This window comes from Triturus cristatus, chromosome 6 (genome assembly GCF_964204655.1).
Source record: "Triturus cristatus chromosome 6, aTriCri1.1, whole genome shotgun sequence".
NCBI lineage: Eukaryota > Metazoa > Chordata > Amphibia > Caudata > Salamandridae > Triturus > Triturus cristatus.
In genome coordinates this window covers 147601248-147626643 of record NC_140589.1, presented here as the reverse complement: position 1 = coordinate 147626643, position 25396 = coordinate 147601248, and the positions used below count along the sequence as shown (strand labels likewise).

The 25396-nt window shown below is 45.1% G+C and overlaps 1 protein-coding gene across 1 annotated transcript in view; it reads right to left on the bottom strand.

Annotated features, from left to right (window-relative positions):
• Positions 1 to 25396, bottom strand: part of WDR43 (WD repeat domain 43) — a 366881-nt gene that overhangs the window by 109001 nt on the left and 232484 nt on the right. The window contains exons 11-13 of the mRNA XM_085610376.1: positions 19060 to 19197; positions 3847 to 3933; positions 1066 to 1097 (exon numbers count right to left, since the gene is read on the bottom strand). Of these exons, the coding sequence (XP_085466502.1) occupies positions 1066 to 1097; positions 3847 to 3933; positions 19060 to 19197 (257 nt within the window). The remainder of the gene's footprint in view (positions 1 to 1065; positions 1098 to 3846; positions 3934 to 19059; positions 19198 to 25396) is intronic.

Genomic DNA, 25396 nt, shown 5'->3' with positions numbered 1-25396 from the left:
CGCCTAAACACCTCAGGGTATTAGTAGCGCTCTATAATTATTCAATTTCATTAACATACATTGTAAACTATTACTTCAGAAGAAAAACAAAAAGATAATACACAAATGTATATCCTATCTCAATTGCTCTTACTAGCTCAACTATTTGAGAACACCACAACAGCGTAATGTCGGTGCACCACACTGAAGTGGATACGCACCACAATATGACGCATCAATTACTTAATAGATGACCAAAAGGTATTTCTGCTGTCTGAACCTCTGTCTATGCCTCCTTACACAGACTGGACACCTCAAACTCCTTAGTAAATTTGTAAGGGAAGGTGCAGGTCATTAGATAAAGTCCATCTTCAGTATGATTACATCTCTCCCTCAAGCTCTGCAAGAGCAGTTCGCCCTAAAGGATTCTTGTGTCAGCTGACTAACATTTTACTTCTTTACTCACCCATGACATCTAGTGGATACAGAGGGGTGGTGGGAAAGCAGAGGTCAATTTCAAAACCTGTTTAAGGTCTACCAGTACAATATGCATTACGAGTCATTTCAACATCCTGATACATCCAATCACTGATTGCAAAGACCTCTGCGAAACCTGAAAAGCATAAACCTACTTTCAATAGGTTAGCAAAATTAAAAATGTAATAAGTTTCAATTTGATTCAGGTTATCGAAACTGGTTGTCAGTCCAGAAGCCTACATCAACATTAGATGCATCTAAAATTCTCCTTGTTTTTCAGGCAGTAAATATATCCAGGGATCACCAGCAGTTAAACATTAACTCACTTTTAAAAAGGAGACCTCAAAGGGCTGAGGACTGCTAAAAGGGGGATTCACTTTATGAATCTTGTAAACTGAGGCATTAAACTGTATGGAAACCTGCCAAAGAACCTCTAACTAGTGTCACGTCTCCAAAGAGCACATTACAATTATATATTGTGTAATTAGCACTCAAACACCATAGACCCCAGGAGTGAGTACAATTTCTGATGAATGAAAAAGATAATGGCAATAGAGACTAGATGACTACCATTAGAAAAAGTAAAGCTACTTAGAAAATATTGCTTACCTATATGGGTGTCCTTGTAACCTCTTTGTGAGCTGGAATAGAGAAATACAGCACTGAATGAGATATTTATTAACAGGATATTAGAACAATACACCCACAAAACCGCTGCCCACGTGCAATATACACTTGACACATAGCAGACCCAGGAAACCTCTTAAACTAACATGTCAACTTTCTACATCATGGGAAATAATTGTAATTAACTGGCATATACACTCTCCACCCACTTTTTTTTTTTTTTAAATGACTACAATCAGGCCTGTGGGTTATTTATTCAGTCTGCTCCCACGCATCCCCAAAAGCTTCACATCCAACCACGATAACATCTTTTATGTGTACTTCATTTACTGAATTGGTCAGCAACCTTGGTAAGAAATTACAACAATGCCCAACAAACTTGTGTCCAGAGTGACACCATTCCTCTCTAGCCAAACAGTCAGTGCCACAGACCAACAAGATAGCTCCTCCTTCCAAACACGAGTTCCATAGGATACAGTATAGAACGCTCTGATACACCACTTCATTAGGTATCATCTAATTTATATCATCCTAACACCTTTCCGCGAGTGGCATCAGAATCATAGTACAGGGATGTGGAATTCCTATAGCCCGACGCCCAGGACATATTGTATGAGGTCAAGGGCAACAAGTTTTCATGTGTATTTTGTCCTTGAGACAAGTAGGCCCAACCCCCTACGGCACACACCCTTTGGCTGCCCGTTTGCTGTACTACATTATGGATCAGGGAAGGGCATTGTCTGCAGTTAGGTAATATTTTTGTCCATATGTTAATACTGTTCAAGCTTGTATTTATGTTTCATGAATTGAAAGCCTTCATCATTAGGGCGAGCACTCTAATGTTGCATGCTCTGACTGCGCTACTGACAGTGGCTCCAGTATAAAATGTGTACACATATTTTCAAAGTTTACCAATATGGTGCTATGTATAATGCTCCCAGAATGCGCTCTGATTTGATGCAAATATTTGCAGAAGCTTGAAAGCAGGATTGACGATTCTTTTATTTCAAAATAAAATATTCATAAAAATTGAAAGCAGGAAAAAAACATTTAGCCGAACGACTGTAAAATTTCAGGTAACATTTCTTTGCAGCATCTTTTAGTAACCTGTGTTGATGCATGCTAGTATTTCCCCAAAATATTATTGATGGAAAATCAGTGTAATCAGTTTCAATAAGTTTATGCGAAACAAAAATAAACAAGCATTGGCAAAGCCAGTAGGTCTGAAATTGGTGGTCATCTTTTTAGTTCTGTCAATGTGTGAATTGTTTTGGCATGGTTTTTGTAAAACCTTATTGTTGTGAAAGCTGCCGGGCCCTCACCATTAAAACAAACATTGGCAAAAGCAAGAATAGTGTTTGGTCTCAAATAGCACACACTGCCACAGTAGTTACTGGCACTGAACTAAACCACTTTGTGTGCCGATATGCTCCTTGTGAAAGAGCAGAAAGCTGTCACTCACAGTGAAGCCGGCCGATACAGAGAGAGAGACAGAATTTTAATAAACGCAAAAGTTCATGGTCAACGCCAGACCAAATAGGGGCCCGATTTTTAAAGAGTTTCAAAAGTGCACCCATGGTATGTGTCCTTGCATTAAGTGCAGCTCTACAGTTATCCTGAATTCCCAAGAATTTACAGCAGTAGGACCAGAAATATTTCTAATAAATACTTGTGAACTGCATCACGCGAAAATCTGAGTGTTTGCAAGTTCACTTTCCCTCCATCCACTTTTTTCCCAACTTTGGGAGAAGGTTTACGCCTGCCATTGTCAGGAGTAAATTTCCAACATTTCTCAGTATGGAAAAGATTTTAGAAGAGTTGTTGAAAACCCTTAAAACGTGCAAGTTAGTAGGTTTGCACAGACTCAAAAGGGCATTCTAACCCTGGAACTATTGTATACCACTACCTTCAGCCCCAGTATGTAGATCTGCGGAAACGCAGCAAGTATTCGAACACTACTATGGTATGAGCCCTGGCATAATCAGAAAGGTTATATCAGAGCTCTTATATAATGATATTGCTACCATAATTTGTCACCGCACTACAAGGCACCAAAGGGACAAGTGGATTTTGTTACAGGACAAGTAGTTTTATGAATCGACCTGCCCCATGGACAAGTAGATATTTTATTAAATTCCACACCCCTGATAGTACCCCCGCCTCTGCTGCTACAGTAAAAATTACAAGCATGCTCACCACAATCAAGCCCTGGATAGAGCTATGAAACATGTCAGCAGTCCATTATAGAGTGCAATTATATAACTACCCAGCACGAAAATTCTACACTTTGTCTAAAGAAAATAACTGCCCCTTGCCAAGCAGAAAACGTGGAGCTCTTCGCCAGAGTATACCATTGAAGGTTCTCAACAACTTTTTCCAGCTGAGACCTGAAATTCAGTACAAGTGGCATTTTGGAAAAGGATGTCCCTCCTCAGAAGAATAGTTACTTCAATGCAAGTCTGACCTTTATAATGGATCATAACGGATTTTGCCAGTTACGACCTGAAAACAATCACATGAACCACAGCAGATGAATGTGCTGAGTGGCATCGAGTGAGACCAAAGTAGCATAGGGACGCTATTTTCATACCAGAGGCCTAGAAGGAAATTTCTGGATCTTCCCATTCATAACAAGTCAGGTAAATTGTAGGATATGGATATGAAAATGCAACTTCTGCTACAAAATCTTTACAAGACTGCTCAAAATATTCCACCATAGGTGTGTTTGTTGAGAAAGATTAGCAGTTAAGTGGTATTCCTTACCTCATGCAGCAGAGGAATAACTGCATATACAGGCAACCGGGCAACTGTGTTCTTTATAAGTGTGTCTTTCTTAGTCTGGAACACTTTCTGAACAAAAAGGTAAGGTAAACACGAATCAATTACAATTAAAATGAAAACGCAATGCTAAAAGGGAAAAAAGTATGCACATATACATTAGGGACTATTGATCAAGATGCTGAACTGGACTTCCAAATTTCAATCTCAGATATCAGTCTAAAGATGCAGGAACATGGGATTTTCTGTACTCAATTGTACAGTAAGAAAGAAAATAGTTTAATTTACAGTGCAAAAAACAAAATAAGCACAATATTGAGAAACTTAAAAAAATACCTTTCCATAAATTCTCTCAAAGCAGGTCTATGTACATTAAATGCCATGTGTTGGCAGATCATAGGTAAGTAACACTTTACTCGTACAACAGTTGAAAACATACCAAAGTGCATAAAAGAATACTTTTGATCAATGTAGGAAGATATCCCTTTTTAGGTCTCGCCTGAGCCAGCGCTTTAGCGCTGCTCTGGCGAGAGCTATAGAAAGCGGGATTTGGAAGTGAAAACGAGTGCTTTTCAGGCCGCCGACTACAGTGCATGTGCGCCGGGCGCGCGCACCATTTGGCAGCCTGCTGATCACTTTCACGGCCGCTTTGATGTTCTCAGTGAGCCGCGCGGCCACTGAACATCAAAGCTGCCGCGAAAGTGCTCACCATATGCCAGCCTTCAAGAAGTGAACACACTCAATCGGCACCTCCAAACTGCCTCACGCCGGCCAACAGCAAACCCCATGCCCGACCTGCACCAAGGGCTACACTTCTGTGACACAGCTCTGCTGTCTGCCTGCCTTCCGGACCCCACACTGTTACCTGACGGAGCTCGCAGTACGACATATGTGCTCTTAAGACCAGGGGTGGTGCCGCACAGTCGGGTGATTACATGCAGATGAGCCCCACCAGCATGAATGCCTTGCAACAGATCCTGAAAGCTGGCCTGCTCACTCCAACCCCAGCAGCTATATGATGTTATCTTCTCGTGACAGTTGCTCCCCCCATGGCTGCAGTGCACAACTATCCTTGAAAATAGTGATCCCAAGCTGCCCTGAGGGGACTATATACACATGAGCCTGGCCATCGGCTCGAGTACCAGCACCCTGCCAAATGCCTACTTGCCAGCCAGCGTGGCCAATCAACCATCCTGCGCCTATTACTCCCTTCGGTGCTGCTTAAACCATCTACACCTCCCTGGTGGTGAGGACTCTAAGTCCTCCGCCAGCAGCAACAGTCAGCGGCAGTGACAGGGCAGATCTAATTTCCTGTAAGGTGCGGATTTCCAGCCCATAGGTTATCCGTGCTCATTCTGGGGGCGTCGTTTCTCCCAGTTTACTCATGTGGCTGCTAGCAACAGGCTTTGTGTGTTTATTTTATTAAGCCTTTCTATATAGCATGAACTTTACCCTGAGGTGTTCCAGCACTTTACACTTTTACCTCTCCAATGCGGCTGGGGAGAAGTGTGCAGGAATCAGACATTGTTTAAGCTCATACTGGCATTCCGGGCTGCGGGGAAATTACGTGGGTCTAGCCCCTTGTGTCCTACTTCCAGGACACGCACACCGGAAGCATATCCAGCATGATCCGTACAGTTATCAAGTGCCGCGAACCCTAGGGCTTCAGGCTCCTCGGTGGAATTAACTTTCACCAGCATTTCACCATCTCTAGGGTAAGTGCACAATACACCCATTCTCCTAGGAGCGGCGTGCCCAGCCTCTGCTCCCATTCTTATCTCTGCTTTACAGGCCCTCGTTTAATTCCCAACTTTTTAAAAAAAAAAACAGAATTTGCTTCCCATGGCAAGGTTTCTGCTGCTGGATGCTTCAAAATATTCAAAGTATCCAACTAAAGTGTGCGAGCGAGGGGGATGCAAACAAGCAAAAATACCTTCTGCCACTTCTGTACTAGCTTGTTGCTTCCTGCTCCTTGAGTGCTTAAAAATGCTGCTTGTGAGTGGTCAGTCGTCACACCTATCATCTGTCTCTCTAATAAACCAGTGGTTACCGGAAGCAGGAGGCTTTCCCCTACCTTTAACTCACAAACCCATCCGCAAAAGTTCCAAATGAATATACGAGTAGACCCCATAACTCCAACAGTGCACAGTGCTCTTTAACTTAAAAGCTAAAATGCTTTTGTTATCCACTGGTTGGTGTGCAATTTATGGTGTGTAGGGTGTTTTCATATAAATCGCGAAGGATCTGTGGCCCAAGCACACAGCTGGGGGAGCCCTGCCCCTGCATGTTCAAAATCTGTGCCAATGCGTATAAACAACTTGCAGTTAACAAGCGGAGTCCACAGGCTGTGCTGCACATGCTGTTGCTATACTTGCCGACTAATATGCTGTGTGTATTCTTTTGGAAATCGGCCACCAGTCTAAGAACTACAGTGTTTAACTGACTTTATTGTTGTTAAAAGCCTCCGGTGCCTGGATTCTCATATGTATTCATTGCTAGAATTCCCAAAGCACACACTGAAAATGTTTTGCAAAATGGTGTCCCTGCAAAAGGTCTATGTTTCAGCTTCCTGTGCCACATCCTCGTGATTCCCACAATGTTTGGCAAGTCTTGGAACACCACGTGGCTGCTGATGTCCCTGGTATCAACTGGTTATGCTGTGCTGCGCCAGTATGTTACCAAACTCCACTGCATGGCAGCAATATGGTTTTGTGCTTGTTTGTCTTTATATTTCAAAAGACATCTGCTTCCTGTATGCCTTAATTTTTCATTTTTAGAGCAGCATTTGCAATGCAATAGGTCTCGCATTTACGCGAGTTTGAGCTATTGACATTGCAAATAACAATGTCTTTTATTTTTGTTTTCGTTTATAAATCATCAATAAAAGGCCTTGTCATTTACAATGCCAATAGCTTAAACTCATGTAAATGCGAGACCTATTGCATTGCAAATGCTTGTTGACATGGTCACCCCCACTCTTTGCCCGGCAACCGATGTGATATTGACTGGAAGTGCACTAGGTTCCTGCCAACAAGGTCCCAAGTGCCAGCGATAATTTCCAAAACTGTACAATTGTTTCACCAATTGGCAAAACCTTTAGCACCCTCTAAGTCCCTAGTAAATGGTACCCCTGGTACCTGGGTCCTGAGGTACTAAAGAGGGTCCCTAAGGGAAGCAGCACAAATTGTGTCATCCTAAGGGAACCTTCACCAAGCACATGCACCACTGGAGGTGGACCGAGCACCCTCATCCTCCTGTTCCGCCTATGCAGAGCCCAATGAGTCTGAGATGATTACCTCTGGACTCATCCGATTGTGTGTAGTCTCAAAATCCTCAGCTCAAGAGGGTCTTGTTCCCCAAAGATATTTGGTGGGTCTTTGATAGAACGCAGCATCTTGACGTGGGCCCAGAGTCTGCCTCTAAGGATAAGCAGAAGGCGCAACAGGTGTGCTCATGGAAGAGACAAAGGTTGCACACACAGTGTAGGTTGGATCAGGAATATGTAGCCTGACACTGAGGGCATTTCTTGAAGGGCGTCCATTCATCACCCTTCATGCCTCTTCAATCTCCAAAGTCCATGAAGGAGCCCTGAGGAGTGGTGGTGTCTTCAGAGTGAGGGAACCAGTCTTCAGTGACAATCTTTTCTCTGCTCTTGAAGCGTTTGGAGACAACTATTGGTGTAGAGACCTTCTCGGTGACAGGACTGGCGAGAGCAAGTCCAAGAGCGACGGAATTCTATTGGGTCAAGCCCGGGAGCTACGTGAAATCACATGACCCGAGGACTGTTTAGAGTGATGAGCTGGAGCCTGAGCATTTTTTCGGATCAGATTATTTTCTTGGGGTCACAGACTGCTTGGCATCCATCGGTGCAGATTTGTCTGTTGGTGTAGACGTATGCTACGGTGCTGGTGGCTCAGTCGGTGCAGATTTGTGCTTAGTGCCTGAGCCGTCCCTGTGTTCTATCCTTGTTGCTCGATTGAGATCAAGAACATTCTTTACCCTTCTTGGCTTTAAGTTGTGCTCACTGTGTCAGCCTGAGCCCGTTGAGTGGGATTGGGGGGAGGTGGAGGTGTGTAAGATGTTTACACGGGAGTCGACGGTTCTCACAGTATGTAGCATCTTGTTGGTCCTCAGCCCAGATCCAATGATCAGTCTCAGATGTGTACCCCTCGTCATGCACTGGAGCGTGTTCTTCCCCAGAGGAAGAATCAGAAGCAACGTAGTGGGGGCAGGTGGTGACTGTAGGAAAGTCCCCCTTTTTGCATGTTTAATTGCCACTTTTTGCCTGATGTTTGATGCTTCTTGACTAAGTGTGTCCTGGTGGCTGGTAATCAGGACCCAGGGCCAGTGTTCTTTCAACAAAATTGTAGCCACAGAAAGTCTGAGGGCTGAAGCATATCCTTAGCCACCCTCAAAGACTCCTACCCTGGCCAATACACATTGCCAGCGCAGTACAAGTCACCATGGCACATATCCCTGTGTTGCTATATACCTATTGCGCACTTGTTTTTATAAAAACCAGGTTAAAAATTAAAACAGATGTGACAGTTTGCCTGCTTGGCGTGCCGATCAGGAAAGTGTGACTGCCCGACACAAGTGACAAAGGTCACTTATTACCTGATTGCACAGCGCGTGAATCTATCACTGGCTGGAAGTTATTCTCAGGCGAAAACTCACTTTTAATTTTGTTGCTAATCACACTGGGACGCTATAACAAGGGTCTAATGCTTTACTGCTGAATTGCTCTGTGTGTCCTGACGTGGTTATTCTGCTGCTTAGAAAAGGGCATGGTTTGTTTTTGGTTGTTAATGTTTAAATAGAGCATCAATTTGTTGCACTTTAGATTGATAAAGGCAGTGATACTGCCGAAACCCGGCTCTGGTGTTCCAGTGCCCGAGGTGACCTGACTCAAACAGGTCTCCGATTCGTCAAGCGGGGGCAGAGAAAAAAGGGGGGGTCCCAAAACGCGTTTTCCCCATGCATTTTTCCATAGGACCTTTAGTCGAAGGTACAGCCCGAACGGCTGAACAGAATTACTTGAAATTTGGCAGAGAGGTAGTCCTCAGGTCAGGGAAGTGCCTTTTGCAGGTCTGGTGTCAATCTGTTCAGTATTTCCTGAGAAAATAGCATTTAAAAGCATATAAATATCTATACGTGCGCACCGTGCGCGCACCGTGCGTGCACCGTGCCGTGCGCGAGCGTAATTGATTGGTTGTTAGATGTCAGTTGTGAGAAAGTGCCCTCTTTCTTGCATGGTATGCCCCCACTTTTTGCTAAATTGCTGAATGTACTTTGACTGAGTGTACCCTGGACTCCTGCCAATCAGGTGCCCAGGGCCTATGTTCCTTCCTTAAACACACAAACTCCAAATTGGCAAACCCTGGCCACATGTCAGCCCCTAGTAAATGGTACCCAGGGCCTTGTGACCAGGGAAGGCCCCTAAGGGCTGCAGCACTCATTGTGCCACCCTTAGGGGCCCTGTACCCTTACACACACACACACACACACACACACACACACACACACACACACACACACTGCCTTTGCAGGCTGAGTGTCTGGGTGCAGGAAAAAATGAAGAGTCGACATGGCACACATCCCTGTGTGCCATGCCCAACACCCACACTGCCAAGGCATATGTCAGTCACCCCTCTGGCTGGGTGCCTTATGCCCATGGTGTGGGCACAGGAGCAGGAGCCCTGTGCCCCTACAGTACCCAGGTCCATTCCCGGGCACTGTAACTGCAGTGCCGCCATTTAAGAGTACATGGTGCAGAGAGCTCATCAAACACGAGCTCCACAGCACCATAATGGCAACACTAAAGACTGGGAAGTTTGGTATCAAACTTCTCAGCACATTAAACCCACACTGATGCCAGTGTGAGATTTAATGTACCAAGCACCCCAGAGGGCATCTTAGAGATGCCCCCTTACAACTAACCTACAATCCACGTCTGCTCTGAGGCTGCCCAGGCTGCCACACAGCAGACACGTTGCTGGACCCCTGGGTGGGAGAGCCCCTGCTCTCCCGGGCCTGCAACAATGCACACCCTGGGTGAGGTGATAAATCTCCTCCCCCAGGATGAGCAAAGGGAAGCTTCAAAGGCCTGCCGCCTCTAGGAGTTTCCCCAGGCCACTGCAACCCCCCATTCTGGCGGGAAGCTTGGCCGGAAACCCCGGCCGGAAACCCCATAGGACAGGGGATGTGCCAGCCTGCCCACCCCAGCCCTCAGGTGGGAGAGGAGAGGTGAAGCACATCTCCGGGCTCTCGCCATCTTGAAGATGGGAGGCCCTACCCTATCAGGATTAGGCTACTGCCCCCCTCCCACAGGAGTGGGGCAGGATAGGGGGTGTACCCACCCCAGGACAAGGACCCATTGGTCTCTGACCTTCACCTACCTGTAACGCCCCTAAATCTAGTATTTAGGGGCACCCTGAACCTTCCTTCCCCAGATTCCAGATTCGAAAAACTACAAGAAGAGCAAGAAGAACAAAGACCTGCCCTGCAGCTGCTAAAAAGGGAAGACACCAACTGCTTTGGCCCCAGCCCTACCGGCCTGTCGACTCCCGGACCTGCACCAGCGCGGCATCTCCCGTGGCCAGCGACCTCACCAAACCCCGGAGGACCTGGCTACCTTTTGGCTCTAAGCCCCTGGGACTCCCATGAGTAGAGGCTCTATTCAGAAACCTATTTCTAACCCTTGGCAGCAGCCCGGAACCGCAAACCCAGCACTCTGCACCAGCCAAGCCTGGTCAGTGCCGGAGTGGACAAAGACCCTGAGGACGACCCCACGGCGACTGTGACCCCGAGTCCGGCACCCAAGGACCCCCCTCGACATTCCGGAAGAAGCCTGCAGCCTCGGAACAAGGTGCCCCCCCCCAACCGCGATCATCAGAGGGTAAGATTCCCGACACCAAAAGGCACCCCTGCACGCCGCGCCCTGCGGCCCCCTGTGCCCAATCCCGGGGTACCCACCTAACCTACAACTACCCAACTTACCTCTCGAAGTGGTGGTGGCACCTGAATCATCCTCGTCCCCGAGCTTGCAGCCTTTTTCCTAACCGGAACATTCCCATTGATTTCCATTGAGCGCCCGAGGGCTCAAAAGCACCCTGCACCCAGCCGCCCGAATGGCCCTGGCAGTGCAATCTCTACACTAGCCTACTTCCCCACTTGCCCTGAGTGAGTGACCAGGAGCCCAGCTCCCACAGCCGCGTAGCCTGCTAGTCAGCAGCCACCAAACCAGGCCCCCCTATTCCTCATAGGCTAACATTGGGCCTAACTCTCTCTGCAAAAGGTGGAAAACGTGAAAAGGGGGCAGGGAAGAGAGTTCCTGACCCCCTAGCCTTTGTCAGGGGGTCACAGAAGGCCACCCCAGAGGGGAATTTTTTTTTTTTTTTTTAAATCGCGGGGTGCGCGCACGGTGCACGCAGCGCACCGTGCGACCAAAGCGTGCGCACGGTGCGCACACGGTGAAAAACCTTGAAAAAAAATACATTAATAAATACATAACTTAGAATTTAAAAAAACGTACAAATTCACTTCAAAAACCATAGGTTTCACACGTTATAGTTAGGAATTAGCATTTAAAAAACCTTGCAAATTCAATTAAAAAACCATAGGTTTCACACGTTAGTCAGTTCAGATAACTATAACTTGCGCGCCCGCAATCCACTGCTGATGACTTCACATATTACATCACTCATAACATGGTCAGTGGCATCACTGATGACATCATCCTTGTGATAGAGTGGCTGTTGCGCGAGTTATAGTTATCTGAACTAACTATAACGGGGGAATTTCATTAGTTTTTTACGAGTGAAATGTCCACCTAACTTTAACATGTGTGAAACCTATGGTTTTTTAAGTGAATTTGCAAGGTTTTTTTAAATGCTAATTCCTGACTATAACGTGTGTGAAACCTATGGTTTAAGTGAATTTGTACGTTTTTTTAAATGCTAAGTTATGCATGTATTATATATATATATTTTTTAAGGTTTTACACCGTGCGCGCACCCCGCGATTTAAAAAAAAATAAAAAAATGTTTTTTTCACCCTTCGGGGTCCTTCAGGGACCCACTGACAAAGGCTAGGGGTCAGGAACTCTCTACCCTGCCCCCTTTTCACGTTCACCACCTCTCTTTTTCAGTGTTGCACCCAAAAACAAACAAAATGGCGGCTGACACTTCCGGATTTCGACCGATTTGAACGTTGACTGACATGTAACCACCAATCAGAATTACGCTTGCGCACGTAAGGGTGCGCGCACGGTGCGCGGCTATAGATATTTATGTACTTTTAACTGCAATTGCTCAGGAACTACTGAACAGATTGACTCCATATATGCAAAAGGCACATGCCTGACCTGAGGACTACCTCTCTGCCAAATTTTAAGTAATTCTGTTCAGCCGTTCGGGCTGTACCTTCGACTAAAGGTCCTATGGGAAAATGCATGGAGAAAACGCGTTTTGGGACCCCCCTTTTTTCTCGGCCCCCGCTTGACGAATCACCCAGAGACTTTCAGGGTAGGAGCTGAGCGGAGCGCCCCATTAGTTTTGAAAATTTCGCGAGGATTGATCAACCGGCGCCAAAGTTATTCAAAATAGAATTTTGAGATTTCCTATGGAAACACGGTCCTAACTATAACTATCTACTGGCGACAACCAGTAGATTATATATATATATATATATATATATATATATATATATATATATATATATATATATATATATATATATATATATATATATATATATATATATATATATATATATATATATATATATATATATATATATATATATATATATATACGCTGTTTAGGTGAATGAATGCCAGCGCGGTTTAAGATATGTGGGAAGCACAAAGCTACAGGTGCACAGTAGAATACAACTGCATATCAGGGTGATAGTGAAATCTGACCCAATGTCCTCAGTCACAAGGCACTTCAGATTGGTCCATAACAATCTGAATAATCTTAAATATTTTGTAATTGGTGCAGTGCCAATGTTAAGGAGAGGGGGCAACAGGGAAAATTTAAGACAACATGAATCCAAATTTACTCTGGAGCTCGATTAGAAGAAACCCATTGAGCTCAACACGAGCGAGGATCTCCATAACTTTATCATTGCAACTATGGGTGCAAATTTTCGAACAGGTCATGGCTGTAAATGATTGAGTCTTCATGATGTTTTAACTTAGGAATGTGAAATAATTGAGTTTAGGAAGAATTTAGTCGTTTTTATGTCTATGGTTCTATCTGATTGGAATGAGCACAGGTCACTATCTTTATGATATATTAGCACTTTATATTGTACATATAGATATAAACAATTGGGACTATTCACTTATTCGGAGTGAGGAGCTATAACATCATTGAATATTTGAATAGATATATGCCAATCCACACGCAAATTAACAGGTATTCAAAAATAATCGATAGATACATGCATTAACACGATATGAGTTTGTTATAAATTATGCTGCTATTTGGCTTCATGAAATTTAACAAAATTGAGCACTTTAGCACATTGTGAGTACTTTGTTAGCACATTGCACTTTATCATGAGTTATCAGGCGTAAGGACAAAATATATTTAACAATGTTTACATACATTAAAGAATGGGATCCTGTAAGAAAGTGGCTCCGTATATACTGTTCCCAAATAGGTACAGAGTCCACAGTCCCCAGAGGTTTGGCAGAGGCTTAAGTTAGATATAACCTTACTCTCTAAAGTGGTAGCATGGTCGAGGAGTAAGGCAGTATCAGAGGACAATGTAAAGCATTTGTTGTATACTCAGTCAGCAAATGGTCTCACACTCAAGAACTAAACTCTAGGCCAATGGTTTTGTATCAAAAGATAGTTGTTTTATTTTAGAACCAACAATAGGTATCAAAATATATTTTCTCAGAATGAGATACTTTAGTTAAGTACTTTTCAAAAGGCAATAGACTTTTGAATGCAATAGTTACAGTTGTTGCAACAGGCAACACAATTTCAAACACAATTATACATTGAGCTAAATGGGAATTTCTAAGTAAATGCAATAGATTACTTTTAGGATTACTTTCCTAACCTTAGGACTGGATCCTAGATTCAGTCCTGGGACAGTTCCTGGAAACAGGTAAGTAAATACGTTTTGGTGACAGGAATGATTTTAACTAATATTATTGTATTTTAAAAGTTGACACTTAGAAACGTTTTCACATTTAATCACCATTGTTATCCTATGGGAGGAAATTCACATAGCAGGTAAGTAGGGTTATCGTTACTTTTTCTAACTCCGTGTTGGATCCTGGATCCAGCACTGGTGTAAGCAGTTGGAAGAAAGTGTTTGTTATACAGGCGATTTTTAAGGAATATTTGTAAGTTTCAAAAATCGACACTTAGAAGAATTTCTGGTGAAAACCAGGCAATGTTATCCTATGGAGGAAAATCAAGTTAGCGGTAAGTACGGTTGTAATTACTTTGCAGGGTCAGTGCTGGGCACCAAGATCCAGCACTGGGATCTCTCCTGATAGCAGGTGAGTAAATTTGCTTGTTATTCGGCTGATTTTAGATGAATATTTTAAAGTTTCAAAACTCGACACTTAGAAGAATTTTCAAGTGAAACCAGTCAATGTAACCCTATGGAAGAAAAGTGAGTTATCGGCTTTTGGGTAAGTACTCAACTGGCAGAGTTAAGGTTCTGGGCATAGACTCAGGGGTCTCCCAGGGTCAGGTAGGTTCAGTTGTTACACCCTCAGCGGCACAGGGGCAGCCGGGTGCAGAGCGAGTTAGGCCCAATGTTATCCTATCGGAGGCAGGGGGCCTTTGGTTGGTGGCTGCTGGCTAGCAGGCCACGCGGCTGTGGGAGCTGGGCTCCTGGTCACTTACTCGGCGCAAATGGGGAATGCAGGTTTAATGTGCTGAGAAGTTTGATACCAAACTTCTCAGTCTTCAGTGTTGCCATCATGGTGCTGTGGAGTTCGTATTTGACGAGCTCCCAGCACCATATACTCTTAAATGGCAGCACTGCACTTACAGTGCCCAGGAACAGACCTGGGTACTGTAGGGGCACAGGGCTTATGCTCCTGTGCCCACACCACTGGCATAGGGCACCCAGCTAGAGGGGTGGCTGATGTATGCCAGGGCAGTGTAGGTTGTGGGCATGGCACACAGGTATGTGTGCCATGTCGACTGTTTTGTCTTGTACCCAGACACTCAGCCTGCAAGGGCAGTGTGTTTGTGTTAGGGTACAGGGCCTCTAAGGGTGGCACAATGAGTGCTGCAGCCCTTAGAGGCCTTCCCTGGTCACAAGGCCCTGGGTACGTAGGGTACCATTTACCAGGGGCTGACATGTGGCCAGGGTTTGCCAATTTGGGTTTTAGGGAAGGAACATCGGCCCTGGGGACCGGATTGGCAGGAGTCCAGGGCACACTCAGTCAAAGTACATTCAGCAATTCAGCAAAAAGTGGAGGCGTGGAGGCATACCATGCAAGAAAGATGGCACTTTCTTACACATACCTATGAGAGGGCTGCCTCAACAGCGAGAACCAAAAAAATCTTGTTTGTCACTACTAGGACATGCCACGCAGTTAAGGCACATGTCCTACCTTTTACCTACACTGCACCCAGCCCATAGGGCTAGCTAGGGCCTACCTTAGGGGTGACTGGTTTGTAGTAAAATGAGACTTGCAGGCGTGGAGACTACTTTAAATTGCCACGTCACAGCAGCAGTAAACTGCGACCGCAGGCCCTGCAGTGATAGAGGCCTGAGACAGTTTTGAAAGGACACTTCGGTGGGTGCCACAAGCAGCGCTGCAAGCTCACCAGTAAGTAGCATTTAATTTACTGGCCCTGGGTATCTGGGATACCACTGTACAAGGGACTGATCGGTGAATTAAATATGACTAACAGGTGTAGACCAATCTTACCAAGTTTACCATAGAGAGAACATGCACTTTAGCACTGATCAGCAGTGATAAAGTGCCCAGAGTCATAAAACCACCAACGATAGGTCAGAAAAATAGAGGAGGAAGGCAAAAAGTTCTGGGATGACCCTGCAAAAAGAGCAAAGTCCAACAATAACACACAGCTTGCAATGTGTAAGTGTTAGGTGTGAGGTCCTTAAGGTTGGCACAATACATGCTGCAGCCCTAATGGACCCTCTCTGGTCACAAGACCCTTCGTACCGCCGGTACCTTTTACAAGAAACTTGTATGTGGGACATAGGTGTGCCAATTGTGGAAACAATGGTACAGTTTAGGTAAAGAACACAGGCACTGGGAACCTGATTGGCAGGGAGTGCATCAGAGACCTGGCAAAAAGGGAGTGGGGGAGGTTACTGCAAAAGAAAGCCACTTTCCTACACCAGGGTCATGAAGACAATGTCTCCTAGTTTTTCTGGAGCGGAGTAACAGGGTAAAGGCAACCTACATGGCTTTGAAATGACGGAGGCTCTCCCTTCTTGATCTCTGGTAGGGTTCCTGCTTTTACCCAAGCCGATTTATCATTTTAAGACCAAGACCTTGTTTAGAGGGAGAACTGCAACCACAGAGGTTCCAATCTGATTGTGGTACACCTCATACACTACAGTACAGGCTTCCTCAGTGCCACAATGACCAAGATGAACAATTTACCTATCTTGAAAGCTTGAAAACTTTCTGGAATCACAAGCTGTGCATTATTCAGTCATGTAGTGGTTGGGTCTAGAATTGCGTCTTTTTTGCCTTTGAGTGGGCATTGACAATTTGGTGTAATGGCCATCTTTTTGGTGGCTACTGTAACCGCAGACTCCTCACCTTCAGAATATCCAAAGGTGCCACACTGGATCCATGGAAATCTTGAGCAATGCACCTTGGCTCGTGTGGCTCCATAGCGCTCTAAAGGTTACCGAGGACAGCAGCATATAAGTGCCAACCCCTACATGCGGATATCAGTTTCTTGCCTCTTTCACCGTTCATGCCCACAGATGTGGAGCATAGAACAAATCCGATCAATTGTTTGTGAACTATGGTGTTGTCCGCATGGGTTTTGCTGCATCCAAACGTTCCATTGCTAGGTGGATTGTTTCATGTATTAAATTGGCCTACCAACTGGCCCAGAAGCAGTTGATGGCGCGCCCTAAGGCGCATTCTACAAGGGGAAAGGCGGCTACCGCTGCTTTTCTCAATCATGTCCCACTCTCCAAGATCTGCAAAGCAGCTACTTGGAGATCTGTCCATACCTTTACCAGACACTATTGTCTGGACTCGGACACCAGAGCAGACACTCAAGTAGGACAAGCCTCCTTGAGGAATCTGTTCAATAATTAAACAGGTTCATGTTTTTTCTTACTCCATGTATAGTAAAGTTTTTGCATTTGCCTGCAGGTGGAAGGTGGGCTTGCTATTCTATTCAGTGCTTATGACTATTGATGAGGATCCCCTGGAAGAGAAGGATAAGTTACTTACCTGTAATCCTAGTTCTCTTCCAGGGGTATCCTCATCAAAGTCATAAGCAACCCACCCGCCTCCCCAGGCAAATGAGAGGAGTGTATTATTTACCATGGAAAAGATATATCTTTGTGTTTAGGACTACGGTCCCGCAAAGAACTGACCCAACTGTCACCCCTGAGGCATGATGGGATACTACAGTCTGGGCTGCCTTAAAGGCACGGTGCCAGTTTTTACCTGTACAGAGCTTTTCAGTCTCTATGGTATTGTATTGCAATGCAGCCTGCAGGCTAACAATGTTTTTGTGATCTGTGTTTCTCAGTGTTCTCTTTTCTTTCTCATGAGTGTTTTTACCTCATTTAAAAAAAAAATAAATATATATATATATATATATAAATATATATATATATATATATATATATATATATATATATATAATATATATATATATATATATATATATATATATATATATATATATATATATATATATATATATATATATATACACATTGTCTAGCCTTTTATGGGGGGCTGCATTTGCTTGGAAAAATGTTTTATGTTTATACATATACAGAGCTGTATATATGTATGGTTTTTACATATATAATTTTATTATTTTCGGGGTCCCCGCACATGGGCGGGAATATTCAGTGCTTATGACTATTGATGAGGACCCCCTGGAAGAAAAGAAGGAACATTACCAATGGGAAGTAACGGACGTAACCAGCAACAAAATGGTAGAGGTGCTCTAGCACTGCTCTGCCAGGATACCCGAGATCCAGTACCCTTCGGAGCAAAAACAGAGCAAGCCCCCACCACGCACCACAGGGTAGGCAGAGGGCCGTTGGGGAGAGCTGCTGAGGGCCTGCGGGGCTCGCAGCCAAGGAGGTATCGACAGGAGGACAACTCGGGAGGGAGCTGCAGCCTCTGAGGCCTGTGCAATGCCTGGCCCGCTCCCATGGACTGCAGGTGAGCGAATGACGCGGCGCAGATCACCTGAGCCTCATTTTTTGGTCGTGGTACGTGGAGCAGGTCAGGAATCACGCTGCCAAGCCCAGAGGCCCAGTTGAATGGGGGCAAGGCATGCTTGGCCCCCAGCCTGACTCTTCCCTGTGTGACCCCCCCCCCCTTTCCCCCACAGGGCCAGCAAACATTGGCGGGAACCTGTGACGCTCATGCTGTTGGCAGACTGGGGGCTCGGCGTTCTGGAGCTGAATGGCAGCACATGGCAATGAGAAGATCCATCCCCCCCTCCCTCCCCCCTCGCCCCACGCTGCAATAAGAACGACTGTGGCGAGGAGGCAGGACAAAAACACTCATGCTGCAGGATCTGCCTTCAGCAGAGTGTCCTAGGGCTTTCAGGAATAATCCAGACACATCAAGCATGTCAGGCATTTTGTTGGAACATTACTGATCTGGAGGGAACCATCAAGACAGTTCATTGAAATTACCTGCTTGTTCTCAAAATCTTAAAAAATTAAAAATAAAATACGAAGAAAAATAAACTGATATGTGGCAGTTAAGTCAAGAAATAATCCAGGTTAACACATTGACACTAGTGTTATGGGAACCATGCATTTAAGTGTAAAATCTCAAAAAACGCTAAGTGGTTTTAAAATTCTACCATTATCTTTTAAGGGCTTGTCTTCAAAAATAGCAACGTGTCACAATGAATAAAATAACGGATACAAATGTATAAGAAATGCAAAGAGGAACTTTGTCATGGGTAGTAGGCACTATATAAATACAATTTACAATTCTCAGATATAAAGACTTACATTTAGGATGTCTGAATCACTGCTTTCCAGTCCCTGAACCAAAAGAACAGCAAAGCTATCAGTCTGTGGGAGGCCACCTTTCGTCTTTATGCTACCAATGTCTATGTCCATTGCACCAAGACGCTCTTCAATGCTGGCCTAAAATGTCAAGGGGAGTTAAAGGTTTAGCTCATTCGCGTTAAAATCTCACTAACAATCAACAAATGGAAGGACTCAAATCATACAACCTGCAGGTCATCTGCATACCAATAAACTAAATTGGTTACTTACCTGTACAAGCAGTTTTGCAGCTTGACAGGTTTTCTGGATTCACATGATGTACATTATTTCATCATGCAGTAGTTAGATCCGCGACTGTCGCTTTATTTATAAGTCTCGCCTGCGTGAGCACATGTACACTAGTGCATGCACTCTCTTGCAAGAGATTGTCTTGAATAAGGGGCTTGGCTGTCGCCCATTGCTTACCATTCGTGGGTTTCATGGTCACTCATTTACTGCCGTCTGATTGGGCAGATCAAGGGGTCTTGGTTTCCTCTTTTTGCAGGAGCAAGGACCAAATAACGATCGCTTTCGATTTATTAAGTTGATTCCTCTGCTATGATTGAGGGCCCCCCCTTTTTGTATTTTTTTTTTAAAGTCTTTTTCTCCCTTTTGCCTTCCCCATCCATGTAGCTTCTTTCCCTCCCACTGGCCCCTGCCCATGTTACTTCTTTGACATCCATCCACCCTGTCCATGGTGCTTCTTTTGCTGTTCTCCTTGCTTCCTATCCTCCCACCCTGCCTTCTGACCCAGTTTCTCCCTCTCCCACCTGCCTACGTTGCTCCAGATCCCTCCCATCCCAATCAGTGTTTCTTATCCCTCCCACCCCGTCCATGGTACTTATTATCCAGTACCCCTACCCAGTCTTTTTTCTTCTCCTTTCACCTGCCTCGTCTGTTTCTTTTTACCACACCCATGTCCTGTCCCGTTTCTTCTCCCCCTCCCAAATGCAGAGTCACATTTCTCCTTCCCCTCCCACAACCCGGTTTCTTCTCCATCTCACTTGCTCCATTTCATCTCCCCCCCCCCCCCCTCCCAACAAGGGGAAAAAAAAGCTTTGTTGCAGTCAGCGTTGGACACTTTATATAGCTTTTTAGTGTTGCCTTCTCCACCCTGCCCGATTTTCAAAGTCAATAGCTCACCTCTAGGTGAGATCGACTGGCTTTGCCAATGCTAGTTTTTGTCTGCAAGTGTCATCAATCTGACCATTCAGTGCTATGTTCTTCTATCAAATGATATCAGATGTACAAAACAGAAGCCTCTTGCTGTGGTAGTCTTAAGATTCTTTTTTCCCTAGGACACCCTCTTGTATTTATGTCTTCCTGTAGCTTTTGTTTCATCTTTCCCCTTTCAAAATTAATCTCTGTGGAGGTGGGCGGGTCGCATGCTGATCCACAGAACTCTTCAAGCTGCAAAACTACTCCAAGATAAAGCAGCCATTATGTTCTGCAGCATGAACATTTTCAGGATTCACAGGCTGTGCGTGGATATGTAGTGGTATTCTCTTCCTCTGAGGCTGGGCTGAGACTATCAAATAGGTATTCTCATACCCATTGTCATCATATCCACCTGTGCTTCCTTGTTATCTTGAATGACCATGCTGTAATGCTTCTTGAAGGGAGGCAAAGACCATGTGCCCGCCATGCATGTGTTGTTCAGGGATGTTAGAAAAAAGGAGCAATGCTTGCATTTATTCCTATGCCAAATGTGCTCTTAGTTTTTCCACCAGTACGTCTGCTGTTTTGTAGCATAACTAGATTGTTTGGACTATCCATCCGGTGATCATACCTTTGGTGAAAGGGTAGCCCTTGCTTGTTGGGAAGTAGTAAATGAAGAATGGGTTATTTTCCTTATTAGTTTGGTCTTTTGAAAGTAATACATAGCTGCCCTTCTGACACACAATGTGTGGAGATCCCTTTGGGAAGTAACGTATAGTTTACCTGTCGGTGTAGTTTTGCAGCTTGAAGACTTTCTGGATTCAATATACTGTGCATTATTTCGCCATCTAGTGGTTGGGCCAGGAATCGTAGTATTTTTTTTTTTCGTGACCCAGGTGAGCGTCGACATACCACCATTTGGTGTCCTTCGTGACGTCGACGCGCTTCCTCCGGAAGCTCCCACCTTTGGCTGCCATCTTCGGATTTTTTTATTGTCTTGGGTTACTTTGTTTCTCCTATAATCGTGTAAGACTTTTTCCAGTTTTAATCCCTTTCCTCCGGTCTCATCTTTCTGGCAGAGGAGGGTAGGTTCGCTAGTGAATCCAGAAAGTCTTCAAGCTGCAAAACTGCACCGACAGGTAAGAAACTATACATTTTGCAGCGTGAATCTTTCTGGATTCACTATGCTGTGCATAGACTTTGTAGCGGTTTGTCCTTATAGTGGTGGCTGTGTGGAAGATGAGCACTTGTTACTGAACAAGTGTTGTAAGACTTTCTGTCCCACTTGCGCTTCCTTGTTCATTTGGATATCTACACAGTAGTGCTTATTGAACGTGTGCACTGAAGACCATGTTGCAGCTTGACAAATGTCAAGAATTGGTGTGTTAGCTAAAAATGCAATTGTAGCTCCTTTCTTCCTTGTTGAGTGAGCATGAGCTGCTCCTTGTAACAGTTGTCCTGCTTGTTTGTGGCAGAGTTGAATGGTTTGTGCAATCAACCATGCAATACTATTTTTGGTAACTGGTCGACCCAAATAACTGCTCTGTCTTGCTGCACTCCTTTGTCCTTTCTATATAGTGCATGACCGCCCTCCTGGCATCCAGTGTGTGTAGCGCCCTTTCTGTGCTTGTGGCTAGTTTTGGGAAAAAACTAGGTATTTGGATTGTATGATGTGGAACCGTGACACCACCTTTGGCATGACGTGTGGGTCTGTTCTCATTACAATCCTATCATTGTGTATTTGCAGGTAGAGCTCTTGAAGTGTTAGCTCTTGCAATTCACTCACTCTTCGTAGTGATGTGATAGCCACTAAGAAGGCTGTCTTTAGCGTGAGCATGTGCAGTGTAGCTTTGTGAATAGGCTCAAATGGTGCCTTCATCAATTGCGTTAGCACCACGTTGAGGTTCCATGCTGGTATTCTGTTTGGAGGTGCGATTCTTTGCTCCTTCTAGAAATCTTTTTACTACTTGGGAGATGAAGAAACTTTTTTCCGTTTCTCCTCTTGTGTAATCCACTATAGCCGCTAAGTGCACTGTTAGGATGTGCAGCTTAGTTTACTTTGTAGTAGAAGCGTTAAGTATTTTAGTACTGTTGATTCTCTTGTGATTTTCCTTTGCAGTTTCTGCCTAATGCACCATTCGGAGAATCTTTTCCACTTTGCTACGTAGCACTTTCTTGTGGTAGGTCTTCTTGCTTCCCCTGAGCATTGCCATTGTGCTTGCCGGTAGTTTGAGGTGTGCAAATTCTAGGTCTTCAGGAGCCATGCAGCTAGGCTGAGGCTCTCTGGCTCTGGGTGCAGCACACTTCCATTCTGCATTGTTAACAGGTCCCTTCTTGGGAATCTGTGTGCTGGTGCTTGTCATCTACACTATTTTTGAGAACCAGGACTGTCTGGCCCGCTGAGGCGCCATTAGTATCAGTGACATGTTGCTTATTCTGCATTTGGGGAGTAACCTGTGTATCAGTGATATAGGGGGAAAAGCGTATGCAAATGTCTTAGACAAATCTATCCATACCGCATTCCCTTGTGACTGATGTTCTGGTTGTCTGGATGCGAAGTGTTGGCATTTTGCATTTTGGTGTGTTGCAAATAGGTCTATTTGTGGGGTCCCCCCACTTCTGGAATACTTTTTTGTATTTCCTAATGGTTGATCTCCCATTCGTGGGATGCGGACGTCTGCCTACTGAATCGGTCCGCTTCCACATTGTCCTTCCCTGGGAGATGTATTGCTAGTAGGTCTATCCTTAGAGGAATGGCCCATGTCCGTATTTCCTGTGCTAGCCCTGATAGTGCTACTGATTGTGTTCCACCTTGCTTGTTGATTTAGAACATGGTAGTTGTGTTTGTCAGTTTGGATCAACACCCTGTTTCCGTACAGCTGCTTCTGAAAGGCTTTTAAGGCTAGGAACACAGATTTTAGTTCTAGCTAGTCGATGTGTCTGACCGCATCTTTCTGCGACCATAGTCCTCACCTTGAGTTTGTTCATGTGCGCGCCCCACCCCAGCTGGGAGGCGTCCGTTGTGATGGTTACTGTTGGAATTGGTTGTGTGAACGATTTTCCATGTGATATGTTTTTCTCGTTCCACCACGCTATTTCCTGATGCACTGCGTGTGTGACAACCACTAGATCTTCCCAACTCCCCGTCACCTGTGACCATTGCTTCTGTATCCATTCCTGGAATAGTCTCATGTGGTGTCGAATATTTTGGACTAGGTGGATGCATGACGCCATCATTCCCACTAGCTTGCTCACCGTCCTCACTGTCAGAACTTGCCCCTTGCGGTAAAGTGTCTCCTTCAGTATTGCCTATGTTCTTTTTCTGCTGGGGAACACTTTGGCCTGTATGGTGTCGATCTCCGCCCCTAAGAATATCTTGATCTGTTCCAGGTCGGTTGATGATTTTTTCCAATGGATTGAAAAACCCAGTTGGCTCAGCGACTGTACGACCTGCTGCATGTGTTATTTGCAGTGGCTGTACGAACTTGCATTACAAGCCAGTCGAGTTAGGGCTATACGTGTATTCCTTGCCTTCGTAGGTGCGCTGCTACTGCTGCTAGGCATTTTGTAAACACCCTTGGTGCGGATTTGAGTCTGCATGCCAGTACTGTGAACTGGTAGTGAGTTTGGTTGATGACAAACCTTAGTAGACATTTGTGCTTGATGGGGATGTGCAAGTACGCGTCCTTTAAATCTATTGTTGCCATGTAATCCCCTTGTTATATTTGTGGTATTACCTCTTGTAGGGAAGTCATTTTGAATTTTTTTTTTCCTTATGAATGTGTTCAAGAACCTTAGATCTAGGATATGTCTTAGTGTTTTGTCAACCTTTGGCACGAGGAAATAAGTGGAGTAAACCCCCTTGTTCCTTTGGTTGTGCGGTACTACCTCTATCGCCTCTTTGCTGAGCAGTTCCTGCACTTCTAGTCTCAAGAGCAAAAGTTCCTTTGCTGAGTGCCTTGTTTCTAGGTTTCCTGTTTGGAGGCTGTTTTTCTAGCTCTATACAGTATCCGTGTTGTATGTTTAGTATCCATTTGTCTGTTGTGATCTTCCTCCACTCCTGGAGGAAGTCTCTTATTCTGCCTCCTACTGGTGTTGTGTGTTCGAGGAGGTATTGATGGTTGTGGAACGTCAGGTTTTTGTTTTTCTCTATGTCTTTTGCCCACCCGAGGTGTTGCTAGGGTGGGTTTTCATTTTATGGCAAAGTCACTTGGGGGTAGGCAGCTGCCCTCCTCTCAGTGTCTGCCCTCGACCGTTGGAGCGCCTTCGAAAGGACTGTCCCCGGGGCTGGTACTGACAGTTCTGCTGCTGCTGTCCCTGCTGCTGCTGGCCTTGGTTGTTCCCTTGATAGCTTTGTTGGAACGTCTGGTGCGATGTAGAAGGCACGTTGCCTCCCCTACCACCTGGCCTTCTCGCAGGTGTGCCCCTTCTCAACCCTCTGAACTGCAGCGCTCCCATGGACCTTGCTGTCTCGTTGTCCTTTTTGAGATGGGTCAACTTGTCAACTGGTGTGCCAAACAAGTTGTTCTGCGTAAACAGTTGTGTTAAGGATGTTGTTTTGCACCTCTGGCTTGAAGCCTGAAATTCTAAGCCATGCGTCTTTTGGTCACCCCGATCATTTGTCTGCTGGACATGTCCGCAGCATCCAAGGTAGATTTCAAACATGTATTCGCCATGTTTTTGCCCCCTTCTACCAGGTGAGCTGCCCTTTGTTGGTACTGGACTGGTAGCTGCTTTAGGAGTTGCCCCACTTCCTCCCAGTGCTGGTATCCGTGCCTGTTGATCAGGGCGTTGGAGTTTGCGATACGCCATTTAATTGCCACACTCCGCTCCACCTTTCTCCCCATGAGATCCATCCTTCTACACTCCTTGTCTGGAGGTGGCCCGGCATTTGTGGGTACATTGGCCCTTTTCCTAGCCGTTGCTGTATTTATGGAATCGGCTGGCACTGACCTGGATGTATGCAGGGTTCTTAGAGGAATGTTTGTACTTCTCTGTTCTGGGAGTCACTGCTTTGCATACTGCTGGTTCTTTAAAAGCATCCCTTTCCTGGTCCAGCACACTAGGGAGCATGGGTAAGAACTGGCTCCTAGTCTGTTGAGGCAACAGAGTCTCCAGGAGGAAACATGCCTTGGGCTTT